This window comes from Periplaneta americana, chromosome 2 (assembly GCF_040183065.1).
Source record: "Periplaneta americana isolate PAMFEO1 chromosome 2, P.americana_PAMFEO1_priV1, whole genome shotgun sequence".
NCBI classification, from domain to species: Eukaryota; Metazoa; Arthropoda; class Insecta; order Blattodea; family Blattidae; genus Periplaneta; species Periplaneta americana.
In genome coordinates, this window is record NC_091118.1 from 148059967 (window position 1) to 148078495 (window position 18529).

The 18529-nt window shown below is 34.5% G+C and overlaps 1 protein-coding gene across 1 annotated transcript in view; it reads left to right on the forward strand.

Annotated features, from left to right (window-relative positions):
- The first annotated feature begins 4235 nt into the window (after positions 1-4235).
- The window catches only part of LOC138694687 (pancreatic lipase-related protein 2-like), a 51710-nt gene continuing 37416 nt past the window's right edge, over positions 4236-18529 (forward strand). Inside the window, exons 1-4 of the mRNA XM_069818668.1 lie at positions 4236-4835; positions 7030-7187; positions 10547-10660; positions 14174-14320. Of these exons, the coding sequence (XP_069674769.1) occupies positions 4730-4835; positions 7030-7187; positions 10547-10660; positions 14174-14320 (525 nt within the window). The 5' untranslated portion in view covers positions 4236-4729. The remainder of the gene's footprint in view (positions 4836-7029; positions 7188-10546; positions 10661-14173; positions 14321-18529) is intronic.

Genomic DNA, 18529 nt, shown 5'->3' on the forward strand with positions numbered 1-18529 from the left:
AGTTGCTTGAGAAGAGAGGGCATAGAGGTAAAACTGCAAGCTTTCATGACTTTTGGCACTAAGATGATATGGTGTGATAAGCATCACATTCCAACCGCCTTTTACCCTTGGGAAAGAACCTGTATTCAATTTGTTAGGGGGCTGAGTGAACCTTGTGGCCATTCTGGAAGTTTTGCAACAAGACAATTCCTGTTACCATCTGGGTTTGAACTATGGACCTTCCAGTCCATGGTCATTAGCTCTGCCAAGTGAGGTACCCAGACACAAAGTGAAATATTAATGATGATGATGATGATGATGATGATGATGATGATAACGATAATAAAATTTGGATTTTAAATGGAAGAACAGAACTAGACTTGAGTCAAATTAATTGAGATTTCTAAGAAATATTGCAGGATACAAAAGAAGAATTAGAAATGTTTGAGATAAACAACGGAAAAGATCAATACAGAAATATTTGGTTATCCCACATACAAAGAATGCAACCGACTAGATTACGCATCAGTTTATGAATTACAGACTGATTGGCTGCAGAGACATTGGGACGTCCAAGAAAATGGACAAAATATTTATAGATTGCTACATGTAAAGCTGCCTAATGCATGATGATGGTGGTGGTGGGTCTTTGTTTGAAATCAATACACAATGGCCATTTACACCAAATAATATTCAACAATCTTCTTAGATTTTTTTAATAGTGTACTTTGTGTCAAAGGAAACGTGATTTCTTCAAATAAATAAATTTTTACCAGTTTTTAAAGAATTAATTATACTTTTTGGTTTCATTTTCGTCAAAGTTCTACAGCTTTCAGCACAGAGTATTGATGAGATAAGACCACGTGACTAACACATAACCAAAGGCTCACTCTTTCTTTAGTGATCACTGTAGTTGTTTTAATCCTCATGTATAGTCGAATGTCCACAGAACCAATTTATTGTTACAACTTCCCCTTCCGTGATCTCATTTCGCAATACTGTTGGCTGTTTGACAAGAAGGGATATAGCCTACTTAGAATTCTATTATACAGGGTGATTCACTAGGACTTACTATCACTTATGGAGCATATTTCCAAAGACATTTTGAACAAACAATGTCATATAAGCATGGGTCCTGTTCTCAGTATTTTCAGAGTTACACTTGGTTTTAAGGATAAAATAACACTACAGGTAAAGAATGAACTTTTCAGGAGTATCATTTCTTTAATTAGCTAGCATTCTGAAGCTAAAAATGTGTTTTGAATTCCATAATTGCTTCGTACAGAATTTTTTTTTTTTTTTTTTTCGATTTTTAACTACAAAATTACATTTTTCTTATGCACTTATCACAACAATTGTTACAAATCACGCCACTCTTGTAAATTCTATAAGACTGTACATTAGGATGCAGAATTAAACTGTAAAGAATCAAGTTCCTAAAGTCGTATGGTTTGTAACAATTTTTGTGACAAGTGCGTAAGAATGATGTAATTTTTAGTTAAAAATTGAAAAACAAAATCTGTACAAAGCAATTAACAACCTATTTTTAGCTTCAGAACACTAGCCAATTAAAGAAATGATACTTCTGAATAGTTAACCCTCTATTTGTAATATTCTTATATCCTTAAAACTAAATAAAAAGGTATTTTACTAACAACTTCAAATTAGTGTAACTCTGAAAATATTGAGATGTTTGCTCAGAATGTCTTCCGAAATAAGCTCCGTAAGTGGCGGTAAATTCTCGTGAATCACCCTGTATACCACTAATAAATTTTAATACCTGTATTTAAAAACCAATTTAAAATTATTAGAAAAAATCTATGGTGCAACAGCCCATGGAAGGGTCAAGACCGACCAGTCATTGCTGGTCTCACGAAAATTGATGTTTAAATAACTAGGATTATTAAAAGATAATTAATCGTTTATAGTCCCATGCCATAGCTGCATGGTATGAGGCAACATGCCTTGAATTAATGATACAGAATGAGAACTGTTTCGAATATCGATACTTGTGGGGGAAGGAATTTTGTCCTAAAATTTAGGCCAGTGAATGTAAGTAGTAAAATCAATTTTGTTAGCCAGATATAACGGCTAAGAGGGAGGAATCATCGTGCTGGACACGTGTTACTTCCATACTGGTTGGATGATCATTCACATCTGCTAAAGAATGTGAACATGAAAGACCAGTTCAGTAAATAGAAATAAATATTATTAGATATGATTACAAAATATTAATAATTTATGTGCATTAAATTTGTGCAGACTTAATTATTATATAGCCTACATTTACTTAAACCATACAATTTGTAAATGAAGTCAAATATTTTACTTTTTGGAGTTATAAAAAATGTCTTTTGTGCACAATCCACAAAACGAGTATTTATATTTTTATTTTGGTGCATTGTCATTTATTTCAGTTGTGTGTATTTGGAATAATATAGTTACCAATAAAGAAAATAAACTATAAACGAGAAATGGATAAATTCGCGAATGCTTGTGTAAAGGGGGTTAAAGCGGGATAAGTAAAGATTTAAACCCTCCACAATTACTTCTAATTTGTGTTAAAGGAGTTAAATCATGCTACCATCCATGATGCAGTTACAGTGCTCCGTATTTTGTGACAAAGGGGTTTTGCTCAATACCAAAAGAGAGAAGTTTACATACCTTACAATTTGACTTCACCCCCATTACACAAGCACCCACGAATTGTTGTGAAACATAAGTGTTGTCTTCCTGACAGATTTTTTACTTTTATAGCAGTACCGGTATGTTTCATGTTCTTTGATGTCTGATGTATACATAAATAGCATACACAGAATATAATCCTTGCATGAGTCGAACTGAGATTATAAGAGCTTAGTATTGGATGTCATATTTTTGATACCGATATTTCATTTTCGTTCTTTTTCTTCCAATCTATTGCAACTATTCTTTCAAGCATAATATTATGATTTATGAATTAATTATTTTCGGGTTCTCAGCCAGGTAAGTTGGATTGTTGCTTCCAAGCTTTCGACAACTAGCTCTGCCATCTTCTTCAGGAGTTGAAGTGATTGATGACAGAGCTAGTCATTGAAAGACCCCTGGCTGAGAATCCAAGGAGAATTATTCCATATCCAACACTATGAAAGCCTAAATTCCTACATTATGATTTATTTCCGGCATGTTATTTTATAATTTAAACTGATGTAGAGTATTAAAATTAAAATATTTGTTTCCAGGATTTAAGATTTGACGTGTTAAAGGATTTCTATATATTGTCAGTTGGGATTATAGTATCACGAAATTAATCTCAAAGAAGAAACAGTGTTTGTTTGCAGTATGGGTGCAGAGGTTTGAAAGAAGAACATTGTAATGTAAGTCTGTTCCGAAGTCCAGAGTTTAACCTTTGGACCTTAGGTTATTGGCTGCATGCCTTAGAGATATCATTTATTATTATGCTGTATCTGTTCGAGATATTTTTTTTTATGAACTGTAAATTAGGCAGGGAACAATGTTACAAGCTTGGAGGGAAGGGAATGAGAAAAGTCCGTTCTAAACATCGTTATGAAGCTCAAAAACTGTTGTGTGTTTGCAAATTAAAAGTAACACTTATTCATTTTATTAAACTTTTAAAACCAGTAAAGACTTATGAAATATCAATGTAAATTTATTAGTCTATATTTTCATAGAAATAAAAATAACGCTGACACTTGTACATAATTTGTGACTTCATTATTTTCTGTCTGGTATATTGGAATATTTGAGTTCGTAAAAAAAAAAGAGAGAGAAATAAAAGAAAGTAGTAAATGAACTGAAGAAGAAGAAACATAGCCATTTAAAATGCATCAGGAGAAATTTTATAATATTGGTGACAGTTACGCATTATAAATTTTATTGGTTTTAATATGAAATGAAAATTGAACATCTGTTTGGGTCCAGGAAGACGTCAGTATGCCCTAATTATAACCATATTGATTTACTACTTTCATACATTTTTAAAGCTTTTCACAAACGTGTACTTCCTAAGCCTGATGCTCGGCATAAAAAGCTGTTAGTTGACCTTTGTATGAAATTAATAGTGATGAAATCAAAGACATGAATTGACATATTTGTTTATTATTTAGTCTCAATTTTTATATAGCTAAAGATAATACAAAAGAATACCCACGAATAGTGACAATTTAATAGTGAGTAAAGTTTATTTATGATAAGATAGTGTAATATGGTCTTTAGTCTGGTGGTAGGGGTAGGAAGACAAATTAATATATGTTGATAAAACTGGACAACTATAGTCCATTCTCTCTATGTCATTTGGTTAAGTATGTTTTAGAACTTAATTTACTTTCATCAAGTATATCGAAGTGATAGGGTAGAGGCCTTGCTGAAGGGTACAATGCAAGGACTTGTTACTAATCTTTGACATCATCTGAAGTGACGTGATATTCTAGCTTGCATACGTATATTTGAGTCATTGCTTGTATTGGTGTGATTCAAATAGTGCTATCAAGAAAAAATATTCGTGTGCAAGATAAACATGATGTTTGTAGCTGTCACCAAGATTGATGAGAACCTATAATACATGCAGATGTGTTTGTGTTAAATTGCTTAGTAGTGATATATTTATTTCATTTTTTATTTGAATTACTCGTATATTTGGTGTGATAGTGTATACTTTATGACTTTTTGAAGTTTAGATATATTGTGAATTTTGATGATTTGTCAGTACATTCAGTGATATTGAGAAGTTCATTCAGAACCTGAATCAATCATGTTGAACACAACAAATAGTTTCTTGCTACAAACAATGCTTATTTTACTCAACAAGAATCTGCAAAACACAGAAAATGCAATCCAGTCAGATATGAACGTCACCAGTAAGTTACATATATTTAAAATTATAAATTATCAGATAAGTTATCGGTACCATACTATGTATATTTCTTAAATGTTATATGGATTATAATAGGCTCTGTAAGATTTTAGTTTTCACTCTTTTCTTCAGAATTTCGTCAAGTTTACTTATTTTGTATTCTAGAATCATGAAGATCTAATATAATGTAACAAAGTGAGGGAGAGAAGACTTTTTACATGGCAAAAGCAGTGTATTAGCATATTAATTTTAATTGTATAACTTTTCAGTTAGTGAATTGTGTGCATGATATACTGGAATTTCGTCGGGCAGTTCAATGCTACAGATTGGAAAGTCCCAGGTTCGATACTGAGTGATGGCTGAATTTTTCTTGTTGCCAAAATGGCTCCAGAGTCCACTCCTGTCAACTTGAGTACTGGACACAGTATATACTGTGAGTCAGAACGTGGTGCAGAACACACCACCTCATTCTAGTGGAAGGTCATGGAAGCATAGAGTTCTATATCCATGCCCCCCATGCATTTTCATAGCATTTCCCCATGCCACTAGAAAATATTGCATAGTATCACTCAGTGTGGGAGTTTAAATCACCCTCTATATTTTTAAGTTATTCAGTTATTCCATAAAATAGCACAATCAGTATTGAAACGACCTCAAAATGATCGGTTTTCTTGTTCGCCATTTTGTTTTGTGTGCAAATGTTGACACTACTAGTCCCCTCCACTACAAACACACACACACTCATATTCATTTATGACTTCAGTAAAAGTAATTTGTCAGTATTATCAGTTCAGTGGCTTCAATTGTTGACGTCCATGTTACGAATTATCCAATCATAAAATTTTAGAGCTTATGTTAACTGATTACCCCAAAGTGTTCATGTTGTTTGTCAGCCATTTTGTTACTTTTATGTTCAAAAATGACATATCTGTTAACAAACTTAGCTTTTATTTTTCTGCTCTATCGTAATAAAAATCAGAAAATTTGTTTTTTTTTTTTTCTCCCTCAGAAACTCATAGGCCTACACCCACCACTCTTAAAATGTTTGAATATAGGCCTACAACTATAAACAGATGTCAAATGGTGTACCAGTATGACATGAAGTATAGAAGAATTTTTATAGAATATATGATATTGAAACTGAAGTCCATAAGTATTAAATAACGACGACTTCAGTCAGACATAATAATTTTGGCTTCTTTTTTACCACTGAAAATTATAAAATACTAAGATTTTATGAAAATGAACTTTATGGAAATTATATCAATGAGTTGAGATGCAAAAGGAAAGCATTAGATTCTTTAGGTAGCTTTTCCTCACATGAATGCACTTAAAATGGTTACAATGATGTATGAGAACAAAACTATTATGGTGTTAATGACAAGTTTGCTCTATTTCACAAACATGTTTCAAATAAATCTGTCACTTTGTGATTTTTTCCTTGATGAAATTTGGTTAATCAAAATCACAGAAAATTCTTTTTGAATTAATTTCTTGTCATACTGTAGTTTAAAAAAATTTCAAAAGCACCTAGAGCTACAAATTGACTTCTCAGACACACTCTTACTGCGTTATGGAGTAGAAATTTTATTTATAATAATTAACATTTTTCTTCAATAACACAGAATATTTAAAAACTGTTATAGCACATTCAATGCAGCATCGTGCAGGAATATTTCACACACTAATTTCGTAAATGGTTTTTTTCAAGAGGGTAGGACAAAAACATAATTTAGTAAATTTTAAAAATCATAAAGGTGTAGTTGTCATCTATGTTGAAAGCAAAGAGGGGAAAAAGAAAGAATATTGCCTGTTATTGTCATCATAAGCTTAAATTTCAACATCTGAAAGTGATTTTAAATTAATTAAAAATTCGAGATAAGTAAAAATTACTGTGTTAAAAAAAATGTATATTACTTTTACTGGAATACCTTAAAATTAAGTATCAAATTTGAAAATAATAGTTACATTTCATTACAGACGCTTCTGTTGTGATTGTAATTAGTAAATTCATTCCATTCCTAGTTATTAGACAGTTAATCTCAATTTTTTCATATGAACTTTATTTTATACTAATTAATGTTTTTCTTTATATAAAATACACATTGAAGGTACCGGTACAGTTCAGATTGGGTGAAAATTAGTTAAAGAAAGTGTAATTTTTAATGTACATCTAAGTAAGAATTATTTTTTACTAGGTACAAAAGAATATTGCTATGAACCATTTGGATGTTATAAGATGTCTTACCCATGGAGTGATGAAATTCTGCGACCAGTGAGCTTCACGCCACAGTCACCAGAGGTGCTGAATCCTAAATACTGCCTCTTCACAAGAAATAATAAAAATAATTGTCAGGTACGCTTAGATATTTTAAGTGGTAATTGATGTTAAAGAAATTATTTATGATATGTTACATAATTCATTATTGTTACAATAGGTATTACAATTACAGCCATGGCCTCGCCCACAAGTGCCTTCCTTGCTCGTCTGTCTATTCAGTGTCATATCTTATTTTTCTGAATTGCTGAAGGTCTCTGTAGTACTTTGTATCTCCAATGATATCTTGGTCTACCCAAAGGACTTGCGTTATCTTAAATTCCTAAATTAAAAGGAATGTTTACCTTTTTTTTTTTTTTTAAATATTCATCCCTGTATTAAAACATATAATATAGTGATAATTAGAGGGCAGATCTGTTTGCGTTGACCCTGAAGTTTAGTATGCATGGATTGTATTGCTACTGCTCGCGTCGTATGCATGAACTGTGTTACTACTGCTCGCGTCGTATGCATGGACTGTGTTGCTACTGCTCGCGTCGTATGCATGGACTGTGTTGCTACTGCTTGCGTCATATGCATGAACTGTGTTGCTACTGCTCGCATCGTATGCATGGACTGTGTTGCTACTGCTCGCGTCGTATGCATGAACTGTGTTGCTACTGCTCGCATCGTAAGCATGGACTGTGTTACTACTGCTCGCGTCGTATGCATGAACTGTGTTGCTACTGCTTGCGTCGTATGCATGGACTGTGTTGCTACTGCTTGCGTCGTATGCATGGACTGTGTTGCTACTGCTCGCTTTGTATGCATGGACTGTGTTGCTACTGCTCGCATCGTATGCATGAACTGTGTTGCTACTGCTCGCGTCGTATGCATGGACTGTGTTGCTACTGCTTGCGTCGTATGCATGAACTGTGTTACTATTGCTCGCGTCGTATGCATGAACTGTGTTGCTACTGCTCGCGTCGTATACATGGACTGTGTTGCTACTGCTCGCGATGTATGCATGAACTGTGTTACTACTGCTCGTGTCGTATGCATGAACTGTGTTGCTATTGCTCGTGTCGTATGCATGAACTGTGTTGCTACTGCTCACGTCATATGCATGGACTGTGTTGCTACTGCTCGCGACGTATGCATGAACTGTGTTGCTACTGCTCGTGTCATATGCATGGGCTGTGTTACTACTGCTCGCGTCATATGCATGGACTGTGTTGCTACTGCTCGCGTCGTATGCATGGACTGTGTTGCTACTGCTTGCGTCATATGCATGGACTGTTGCTACTGCTTGCGTCATATGCATGGACTGTGTTGCTACTGCTCGCTCGTATGCATGGACTGTGTTGCTACTGCTAGTGTCGTATGCATGGACTGTGTTGCTATTGCTCACGTCACGTCTAAGCTGTTTCGTGTTCTAACTGCACACTGATCCGCCCTCTAGTGATAATGATGTATTTTATCTTTTGAATGCGTAACAGATATATGTAGGCTACTATTATAATAAAGTCTTGGATTATTTTTGTAAGAACATAAATTGCAACATATACAGTACCGAACATGTTATTACATCTATGTTTTGTAGTAATAAAGTATCTTTTAGTATATACATATTTCATTGTGTTCTGGTGGGCTCTGTGCAAAATTATACCTACTGTCGAGTACCAACCTTGGCACAATGAAGGTGACACATTATGAAATTTAACTTATTTTGAAACATATTGAAAAGGTTGTTTCGACAATTTTGAAGTGTAGATGTTGTTAAATATTGTGCATTGTCGATTTTAAACTCATTTAAGAGCAGTTCGTTAGTTTGAGTTCTGACTTTATTGTGAAATATTCATTTAATGTTTTGTGGTTTTGACAGTTCATATTTTTAATATAAACTTCATATTATCGTTTTGGGTTCTTTGATATGTCTAAGTGACCGCAAAGCTCAATTTTATCATTTTTAGCAAAAAGTTACGTAGTGATTCTCGCGAGGTTAGTGAAAATTTCATATTTGTAAATGTTTCTTCGCTGCTGCAGCGTGACAATGTTGTCACGAATGTTGCTCCCAGAACTAGCTTCACATCCCCCTGTGAAAACTCAGCTGATGATGATGATGATGATGATGATAATAATAATAATAATAATAATAATAATAATAATAATAATAATACCAGTAATACATAAAATGTTAAATACCTATAATGTAAATTGTAAACAATTTTAATAATCACCCCCTCGACAAAATTCTGCGTGCGTCACTGGTTACAATAAAACTAGACTTCTCGGCCATCAGTATAACTAAGGGATAATGAGCGTGACTGGTGATCCATAGGCGTGAGTTCGAATCTCGCTTGGGCTGATTACATATTTATTATTATTATTATTATTATTATTATTATTATTATTATTATTATTATTATTATTATTATTATTATTGTTGTTGTTGTTATATCCTGTAGCTTTCCTCAGTCAAACAAGGTATAATACATAAAAATTATCATGCTCTTCATTAAATTTTTTCCTCCATTGTTCTCAATGTAATGTATCTGGATCTTGTAGTCCTTTCAGTTCCATATTTATTCTCACTCCGTCCATCCAATTTTCATTTGGTCTTCCTTTTCTATTCCTTCCATCTGATTCCCATCACATGATTATCTTTGGTATTTTTCCATCTTCATCCTTTTAACATGCCTGTACCATTATAATATATATATTTTTTAATTTATAACTTCTTCATATCTTCCTCTACATTCATTATCCACATAACATTTTTAACCTTTTATTATCTTTCAGACTATCATAAAAATTTCATTTCGCACTTCTTTGTTCCAATATTTCTTATTAATTAGGAAGCCTAAAGTGGATATAAAAAAGAAATTAGTTGTAGGAAAGTACAAAAAAAAAGTAAATAACTTTTTAAAGTACCCATCTTAAATTGCACTAAACGTATTAAAATTTATAATGTAGATTATCGGTTTTTTTCTATTAACTGTTCTCTATATTCATCCCGCTTAACCCCAAATATTTTCCTAAGCACCTTATTCTCGAACACTCTTAACCTCTGTTCATCTCTCAAAGTGAGAGTCCAAGTTTCACAGCCATACCTACCAGATAACTGGTAATATAAATGTTTTATAAATTGTAACTTTCACTTTTTTGAGAACAGATTGGATGACTCAAGCTTCTTAACTGATTAATAACAGGCATTTCCCATACTTATTCAGCGTTTAATTTCCTCTCGAGTGTCATTTATATTTGTTATTGTTGTTCTAAGGTACTTAAAGCAATAATCAAGGTTGTACTGTACTGTGTTTATGTGTATATAACTATGTAAGTCGTAATATCTTACATCAAATATTGATATTAATACACATGCTTAAAATAGTGGAGGAGTTAACAGGCATTTAAATTAAGACTCTCATAAAATGTTGTCATAATAAATGTTCCAGTTACTAGATATCCTGAATAAAGATTCACTTCTTCAAACCTCCATGGCATCATATCATAGATTTTACATCATCAGTCATGGGTTTATGGAATATAGCAACAAGGAATGGATAAAGGTGAGTTCAGAAGTATATCAGATGAAAGTTAAGCTGTTGATCTTTTTTCCTAAGCTTAATTAAGATTTCAAGTAATATGTAACGTTAATAAGCGAGATGTTATGTCATTTCATTGTGCTTAGAATCTTATGCAAAGAAATATGTCGATCTGATTTGGAATTCAACACAGCATTTTATTCTGTAGGTCTATCCTTGTACTGTATTGTTTTTCTTCATCATTGAATAAGAAGTACAGTAACATTGTTTGCTAAAAATAACAATAATAACTGATAGGAGTTGGGCAGTAATTATTTCACTTTTTGTTAAAAAAAACTGAAACATCAGTCCCAAAACTCTGTAAAACACTATTTCAACGTTATTCAGGAAATAAAAAAAATTACTTGAACTCACTTCCTTCTGAGCCATCGAGATGAGTCAGAAAGCTTCATTTATGGGTGGCATGGAATATCTCACAAAGGTCCACATTTCGATTTTACTGCACGATTATATACAGGGTGTAACGAAAATAGTGGGCCAAACTTCAGGTATGGATTCCTCATATATAGAGAAGAAAAAAAAGGTTATATGAACATGTGTCCGAAAATCCCTGGTTGCCGAGTTGTAGGGATTACAAGGAGGATCATTGTGCACTCTCTGAATAAGAGAGCTACAGATAAAATTTGCAACTAATTTCTGTTTACGACAAAATTCATGTAGCTGGTCATCATTTTCAATAGGTATTTTCTTAATACCAAAGATATAATTCATCTTCAGTGTGTTTCCACAATTGAAATGAAATTTTTCGTACAGATACAGGGAATGTTGTATTAGGCTATATCATATCTGCAGAGGCTGGAAAACATCTTACAGTAAACATCACATATCAAACTTATTTTTTATTAGAATGATCCCAACATTATATTTTAGTGCGAAAACAGTGAAAATGATGTAGTTAAAAAGACGTAACAAGGGTGTATGAGAATAATTGTTACCTAAGAACTATCTATCTAAATCAGTCTGACAGGTAAATGTATTATTAAATCATACAATGTTTAAATTAATTGTAAATTATTAATTATATTAAATAATTTTAAATTACATAACTATGTTTTCTGCAGCATTACTGTCTCTCATTAACTTGTAATACAAATGTTATTTAAATAGAATATTCAATTTGTAAGATTAGCTTGAACATTGACATTGCTTTAGCTATTATGTACCAGTATAATTTCAGTTTAGTTCATAGTAGTCTGTGTTATTCCAAATGTTTCTGCATAATTTCACTAGAAGTAGTTTATAGTAATTTTAGTTGTTCACTATTTTTTGTATAATTTCAATCTACTTTTAGATCAGTGTAATCACAGTTATTTTCAATTTGTTGTATAATTTCAAACTATTAACATTTAATTTTAAAATTTTGACAATGTCAGAAACTTGTACTGTATACAAGTCTTTTGACTTCTAATAAATATTATCATTATTATCATTATTATTATTATTATTATTATTATTATTATTATTATTATTATTATTATTATTATTATTATTATTTCCTTTGGGATAACTGCAGCCCACGTTCTACTCTTGGCTGTCCTATAAAATGATTTTTCAGGATTGTATCCAAAACATCTTACAAGAAAATATTGTCCGAGCACACACAGAGCATTGAAAATAACTTGGAGGATCAATATGACTTCAGAAAAAGTCTGTACCTTACACAACTAACGTAGAGTAACTTGTCCTTTATTATTGTTTATAACTTTGTAGTACTTTGGTGGTGGTAATACTTGCTGAAAAAAGTTCTTTGAACTATAATTGTTTGGCTGCGAAACCAGGTGACCCGGGTTCGAATCCCGGTCGGGGAAAGTTACCTGGTTGAGGTTTTTTCTGGGGTTTTCCCTCAACCCAATACGAGCAAATGCTGGATAACTTTCGGTGCTGGACCCCGGACTCATTTCACCGGCATTATCATCTTCATTTCATTCAGACGCTAAATAACCTAGATGTTGATACAGTGTCGTAAAATAACCCAATGAACTATAATTATCATAAAAACTACCTTAAAGGTCTGCAAAGTTACAGGAAGTAGGGATAATAGGAATGGAAGTTGTGGTTAGGTAAATGGATACTCAGACATATTTATTTATAAAACGATATATATATATATATATATATATATATATATATATGAATTATATATATATATAATTCATAGTTTTCTGCCTAGTGGCAGGTCTTTTTACTGCAAACCTAGTATTCTCCAGTCTTACATCTTACCCTTTTTACTGTATCAAAGTTTATAGCACCTCAAATTTGTTTTCTTTCCTTCCCAATCCAAGGATGAACATATTACTTTATTTTTATATGGGAACTTGAACGTAAATCCGAAATATATTTTATGTCTTAGATGTGTGTGAGAGAAATAGAATTTAAAATATTGTCATGCTTTCGAGATAGTCAAGCTTTTTAAGGGGTTCAGAGACAACTCCAGAAAAAATCTGAACCAAGTAACTTGCCCCCAAACAGAATTTGAACCTGAGCCCACTCGTTTCATGGTCTGACATGCTAACCATTACTCCACAGCGGTGAACTGCAAACATGATAATATTTCTGTCTTTAATTGAATATACATGAGAGAGTCATAATTTCTTTTTGAAATCTCAGAATATGTTGTGGATAGAGGAGATGGCCTCCAGATATGGAGGGTAGCTGCGAATATATTGAATAAGCAGTCGCAGACAGGCGATAAGGGGTAGTCCTCTAGCTTGGGGTTAGGCGAAGGGCTAAAAACCCCAACATAAGCCTCAGAATGGGACTGATTCTTTGGTTCGTCACCTAACATAATTAGGAACATTAAATTCAGACGTTTGTGATGGGCAGGGCATGTAGCACGTATGGGTGAATCCAGAAATGCGTATAGTGTGTTAGTTGGGAGACCTGAGGGTAGGGACCAATGGCGGACTTTTGTGAGGGTGGCAGTGAACCTCCGGGTTCTCTAAAAGCCATTTGTAAGTAAGTAATCTCAGAACATTGGTCTAGAACAGAATAGGTACCAGTAATAATAATTATGTTATGAAAGACAATATCCTAATTTTCCATAAAAGACGAGGTATTTTGGCGTCAATAGAATGAAATGCTTAAAATGAAGCCCCTTTGCAATGTAACGAGGTGAATTCTTCAACAGCATAACAATGGCTAGGAAGCGATACCTTATATCTGTAAATTTGCAGGTGAATAAACAAACTGTTTTAAAATTAATTTTTTTTTTTAATAGACACATTTTTTAATATATGTTTCGAGGACAAAATATTAGTTAACTGTCCAATTTTATGACCATAATAATAGAGTAATTAATCTAAAAAATAATGTAGTTAAACTAAATGACCATTTTTGTAGATACGAGGTATCATTTCTTAGCCTTTGATAAGAAACAGCTGTGTTTTAATTTAATTTCTTAGTATAATTATGTAAAATAGCGAGTGGAAAGCTACATGTGTATGGAATTTTATGCTGATCTTTTCCTTTTTATTGTAGGAAATGACAAGAGAGCTGTTGAAACTGTCAGATTCCAGTGTTATAGTTGTGGACTGGAGTAGTGGTTGCGGCCCTCCTTATCCACAAGCAGTAGCCAACATTAGGCTGCTTGGAGACATGACGGCATACCTGATAAACAGTATTATTGTAAGTATTGATACAGTACTCCCACACAAATACAGTGTGTCTCTAAGTTTGCGCGATAATTAATGAATGCACTCTGCCTCAACCGAAGCAAACTCTCTACCCTGTCTCATAACTACAGCAAGGAAAAAAAAACAGATGTATTTATTTATTCACTTATTCATTCATTCATGTTGTTGTTTTATAATGCCAGGCATTTGACGGTAAAGTCATTTGACCTCTTGCACTCCAACATTTTTCAAAGATATTATCATGGTCAGCCACTGAAGCACAGATTTTGAGGTGTTCCGAATCCATTTCTTGGTTTGAGTTGCACAATGGGCAGTTAGGGGACTGATATATTCCAATTCTATGCAGGTGTTTGGCCATCAGTCATGGCCTGTTGCCAATCTAAATGCAGCCACAGACGATTTTCGTGGTAAATCGGGAATTAACTGTGGATTATGATGCAAAGAGTTCCATTTTTTCCCTTGAGATTGTGTTATCAAATTTTGTTCGTTGAAGTCATTCATTCATTCCACCATCATCACCGGCTGGAGAAACCAATTACAATAACTTATATGCACTTAATTTATGGGTCACGTGTGTTTTATGTGGTTGTAAATGAAGTTTCTTGGTTACTCTCGCTGCTGACGATTTGGATACCCTGGTTTCCTAAATTAGACGTTTTTAAAGATTTCACAGCATCTATCCGAGCCTCGCACCTATTTTATCTAACTTCTCTTCAGTTGGAACACGATGACTATCAGATTTTCTTTTATTCAGAATGGAGCCTGTTTCTATTCAGACTTCTCCACTAATCCACGGATTGTGATTCTTTTAGTAACTCATGTTGAAACAAACGACACTTTTGTATGGAACGGTATCTGTAATACTTCTTCGCAAGAAACACAATTTGCTGAAAACCAGGGATGGGCATTTCCTCTTTTGGTGAGCGAACCCTACCTCTTCCATTAACCCTTAACAGAACAGGTGCTTGTCCTTCAGTTGTTGGTGAGCAATTGAATGATGGAAGGTAAGCCGCACCATACGAGTTCTCCCTGTGTTTGTGGTTACCAGTGGCATACCGGTACTAAGTTTTTGAAAATGTGCACATAGCATTATTCCAATATTGAATGGAAAGATAATTTTTTTATAAGTGAAGGGAAGAATTAATAAGGCTAACCCAGATTCGATATATAATAGATCTACATTTTGTTTTAGAAAGAGCTTCTCAAAAAGCACATCAAGATGATTATAATGAACATAAACTCTCTGGTGCTATATATCCAATCTGGGCTGGACATATTAATCATTGTGCTTTCCCTTCACTTAGCATAAAAATATTTCTGCTCCCATTCACTATTGGAATAACACTGCATGCATATTTTATAATACCTAGTATGCTACTTTTAATTACTCACACAGCGAGAATTAGTATCAGTGCTGCTTGCCTTCCACCATTCAACTGCTCATCCCAACTGAAGGACAAGCACCTGTGTTCAGTTAGGTAAGGGTTAATAGGAGGGGTAGAGTTCACATATCGAGAGAGGACCTGCCCATCCCTGCTTCAAACTGTATATATTCATACATTTACAGTATGACAATAAGACTACAATAGCTTGTGCAACCGACTAACTGTCCGCCATTCCCCTCCCAACCACCACCTGCGATAGCAAGTGAATCAACCCTAGTTCAGCATAGCCTTCATGCAATGCATCACTTTAGAGATTCCCTGTACAATTCCATGTACCAGTAGAACCTTCTGATATTTCCATTAACATCACCTATTACATTCAGAACTTTGACTTTTTCCATTGCTACTGAAATGTACTGAAACAACATTTTGAACATTGAATTTACCGTTGTCTTCAGATGAATAAAAAAGGGTACGAAAGATATCCAATTCATTGAGATTATTATAAATGGCTAAATCCTAATCAGTCACATGGGTTTATCCATTTTTAGCTACTACATCAAATGTAATACCTTTCTAACATTCAATCAAATGGCTGCATATGTTATTATGACCTTTTGTTTTCATCTATATTCCATTCTCATATGTTATATAGGGACAACAATAATTTCGTGTTTCGTTTTTTTTATTATTTGTACCGTATATCTATTTTTTCTACTCCCAAAATATTTTGACATAATCGTAACCCAGTCAGCTGACGACTTTTCATCAAACTGTTCGGAGTTCAGGCAGATCTTAAGATTTTCGTGTACAAAGTGGCTTTGGATACTGAATCGACGTTTGTATTCTAAGATGGAAGGAGAGTTGGAAGAAGAACAATTTTGCTTCAGCAAACTAAAGGTATGAGAGATGCAATTGGACTCTTGCAAACAATCGGCAAAAGATACCTAGAGAAAAATAAAAAAGTGTATGTAGTACTTGTGAACCTGGAAAAAGCTTTTGACAGAGCGAATTGAAATAAGTTTATGGGGATCCTGAAGAAAATAGATGTGGATTGGAAAAAGAGGGGCCTGTTCAGTAACTTTTATAGGAAATGAGTCAACGTGAGAATAATAATAATAATAATAATAATAATAATAATAATGCAAATCAAGATTTCAGGTATAACTCCTTATAAAGTTGATTTGAATAATTTCGAGGGAAAAATTGTTCCGGAGCCGGGTATCGAACCCGGGACCTTTGGTTTAACGTACCAACGCTCTACCACGGAGCTACTCGGGAACTCTAACCGACACCGATCCAATTTTTCCCTCTATATCCACAGACCTCAAAGTGGGCTGACAACCGTCAAGCAACCAACTTCGAGTGCACACTAACTCCGTGTGACTTAAATTGTGGCTTTCTGTTAACGAACAGTGACGTGTATTATGCAAATCAAGATTTCAGGTATAACTCCCTGTAAAGTTGATTTGAATAATTTCGAGGGAAAAATTGTTCCGGAGCCGGGTATCGAACCCGGGACCTTTGGTTTAACGTACCAACGCTCTACCACTGAGCTACTCAGGAACTCTAACCGACACCGATCCAATTTTTCCCTCTATATCCACAGACCTCAAAGTGGGCTGACAACCGTCAAGCAACCAACTTCGAGTGCACACTAACTTCGTGTGATTTAAATTGTGGCTTTCTGTTAACGAACAGTGACGTGTATTATGCAAATCAAGATTTCAGGTATAACTCCCTGTAAAGTTGATTTGAATAATTTCGAGGGAAAAATTGTTCCGAGCCGGGTATCGAACCCGGGACCTTTGGTTTAACGTACCAACGCTCTACCACTGAGCTACTCGGGAACTCTAACCTACACCGATCCAATTTTTCCCTCTATATCCACATACCTCAAAGTGGGCTGACAACCGTCAAGCAACCAACTTCGAGTGCACACTAACTCCGTGTGACTTAAATTGTGGCTTTCTGTTAACGAACAGTGACGTGTATTATGCAAATCAAGATTTCAGGTATAACTCCCTGTAAAGTTGATTTGAATAATTTCGAGGGAAAAATTGTTCCGGAGCCGGGTATCGAACCCGGGACCTTTGGTTTAACGTACCAACGCTCTACCACTGAGCTACTCGGGAACTCTATCCGACACCGATCCAATTTTTCCCTCTATATCCACAGACCTCAAAGTGGGCTGACAACCGTCAAGCAACCAACTTCGAGTGCACACTAACTCCGTGTGACTTAAATTGTGGCTTTCTGTTAACGAACAGTGACGTGTATTATGCAAATCAAGATTTCAGGTATAACTCCCTGTAAAGTTGATTTGAATAATTTCGAGGGAAAAATTGTTCCGGAGCCGGGTATCGAACCCGGGACCTTTGGTTTAACGTACCAATGCTCTACCACTGAGCTACTCGGGAACTCTAACCGACACCGATCCAATTTTTCCCTCAATATCCACAGACCTCAAAGTGGGCTGACAACCGTCAAGCAACCAACTTCGAGTGCATACTAACTCCGTGTGATTTAAATTGTGGCTTTCTGTTAACGAACAGTGACGTGTATTATGCAAATCAAGATTTCAGGTATAACTCCCTGTAAAGTCGATTTGAATAATTTCGAGGGAAAAATTGTTCCGAGCCGGGTATCGAACCCGGGACCTTTGGTTTAACGTACCAACGCTCTACCACTGAGCTACTCGGGAACTCTAACCTACACCGATCCAATTTTTCCCTCTATATCCACAGACCTCAAAGTGGGCTGACAACCGTCAAGCAACCAACTTCGAGTGCACACTAACTCCGTGTGACTTAAAG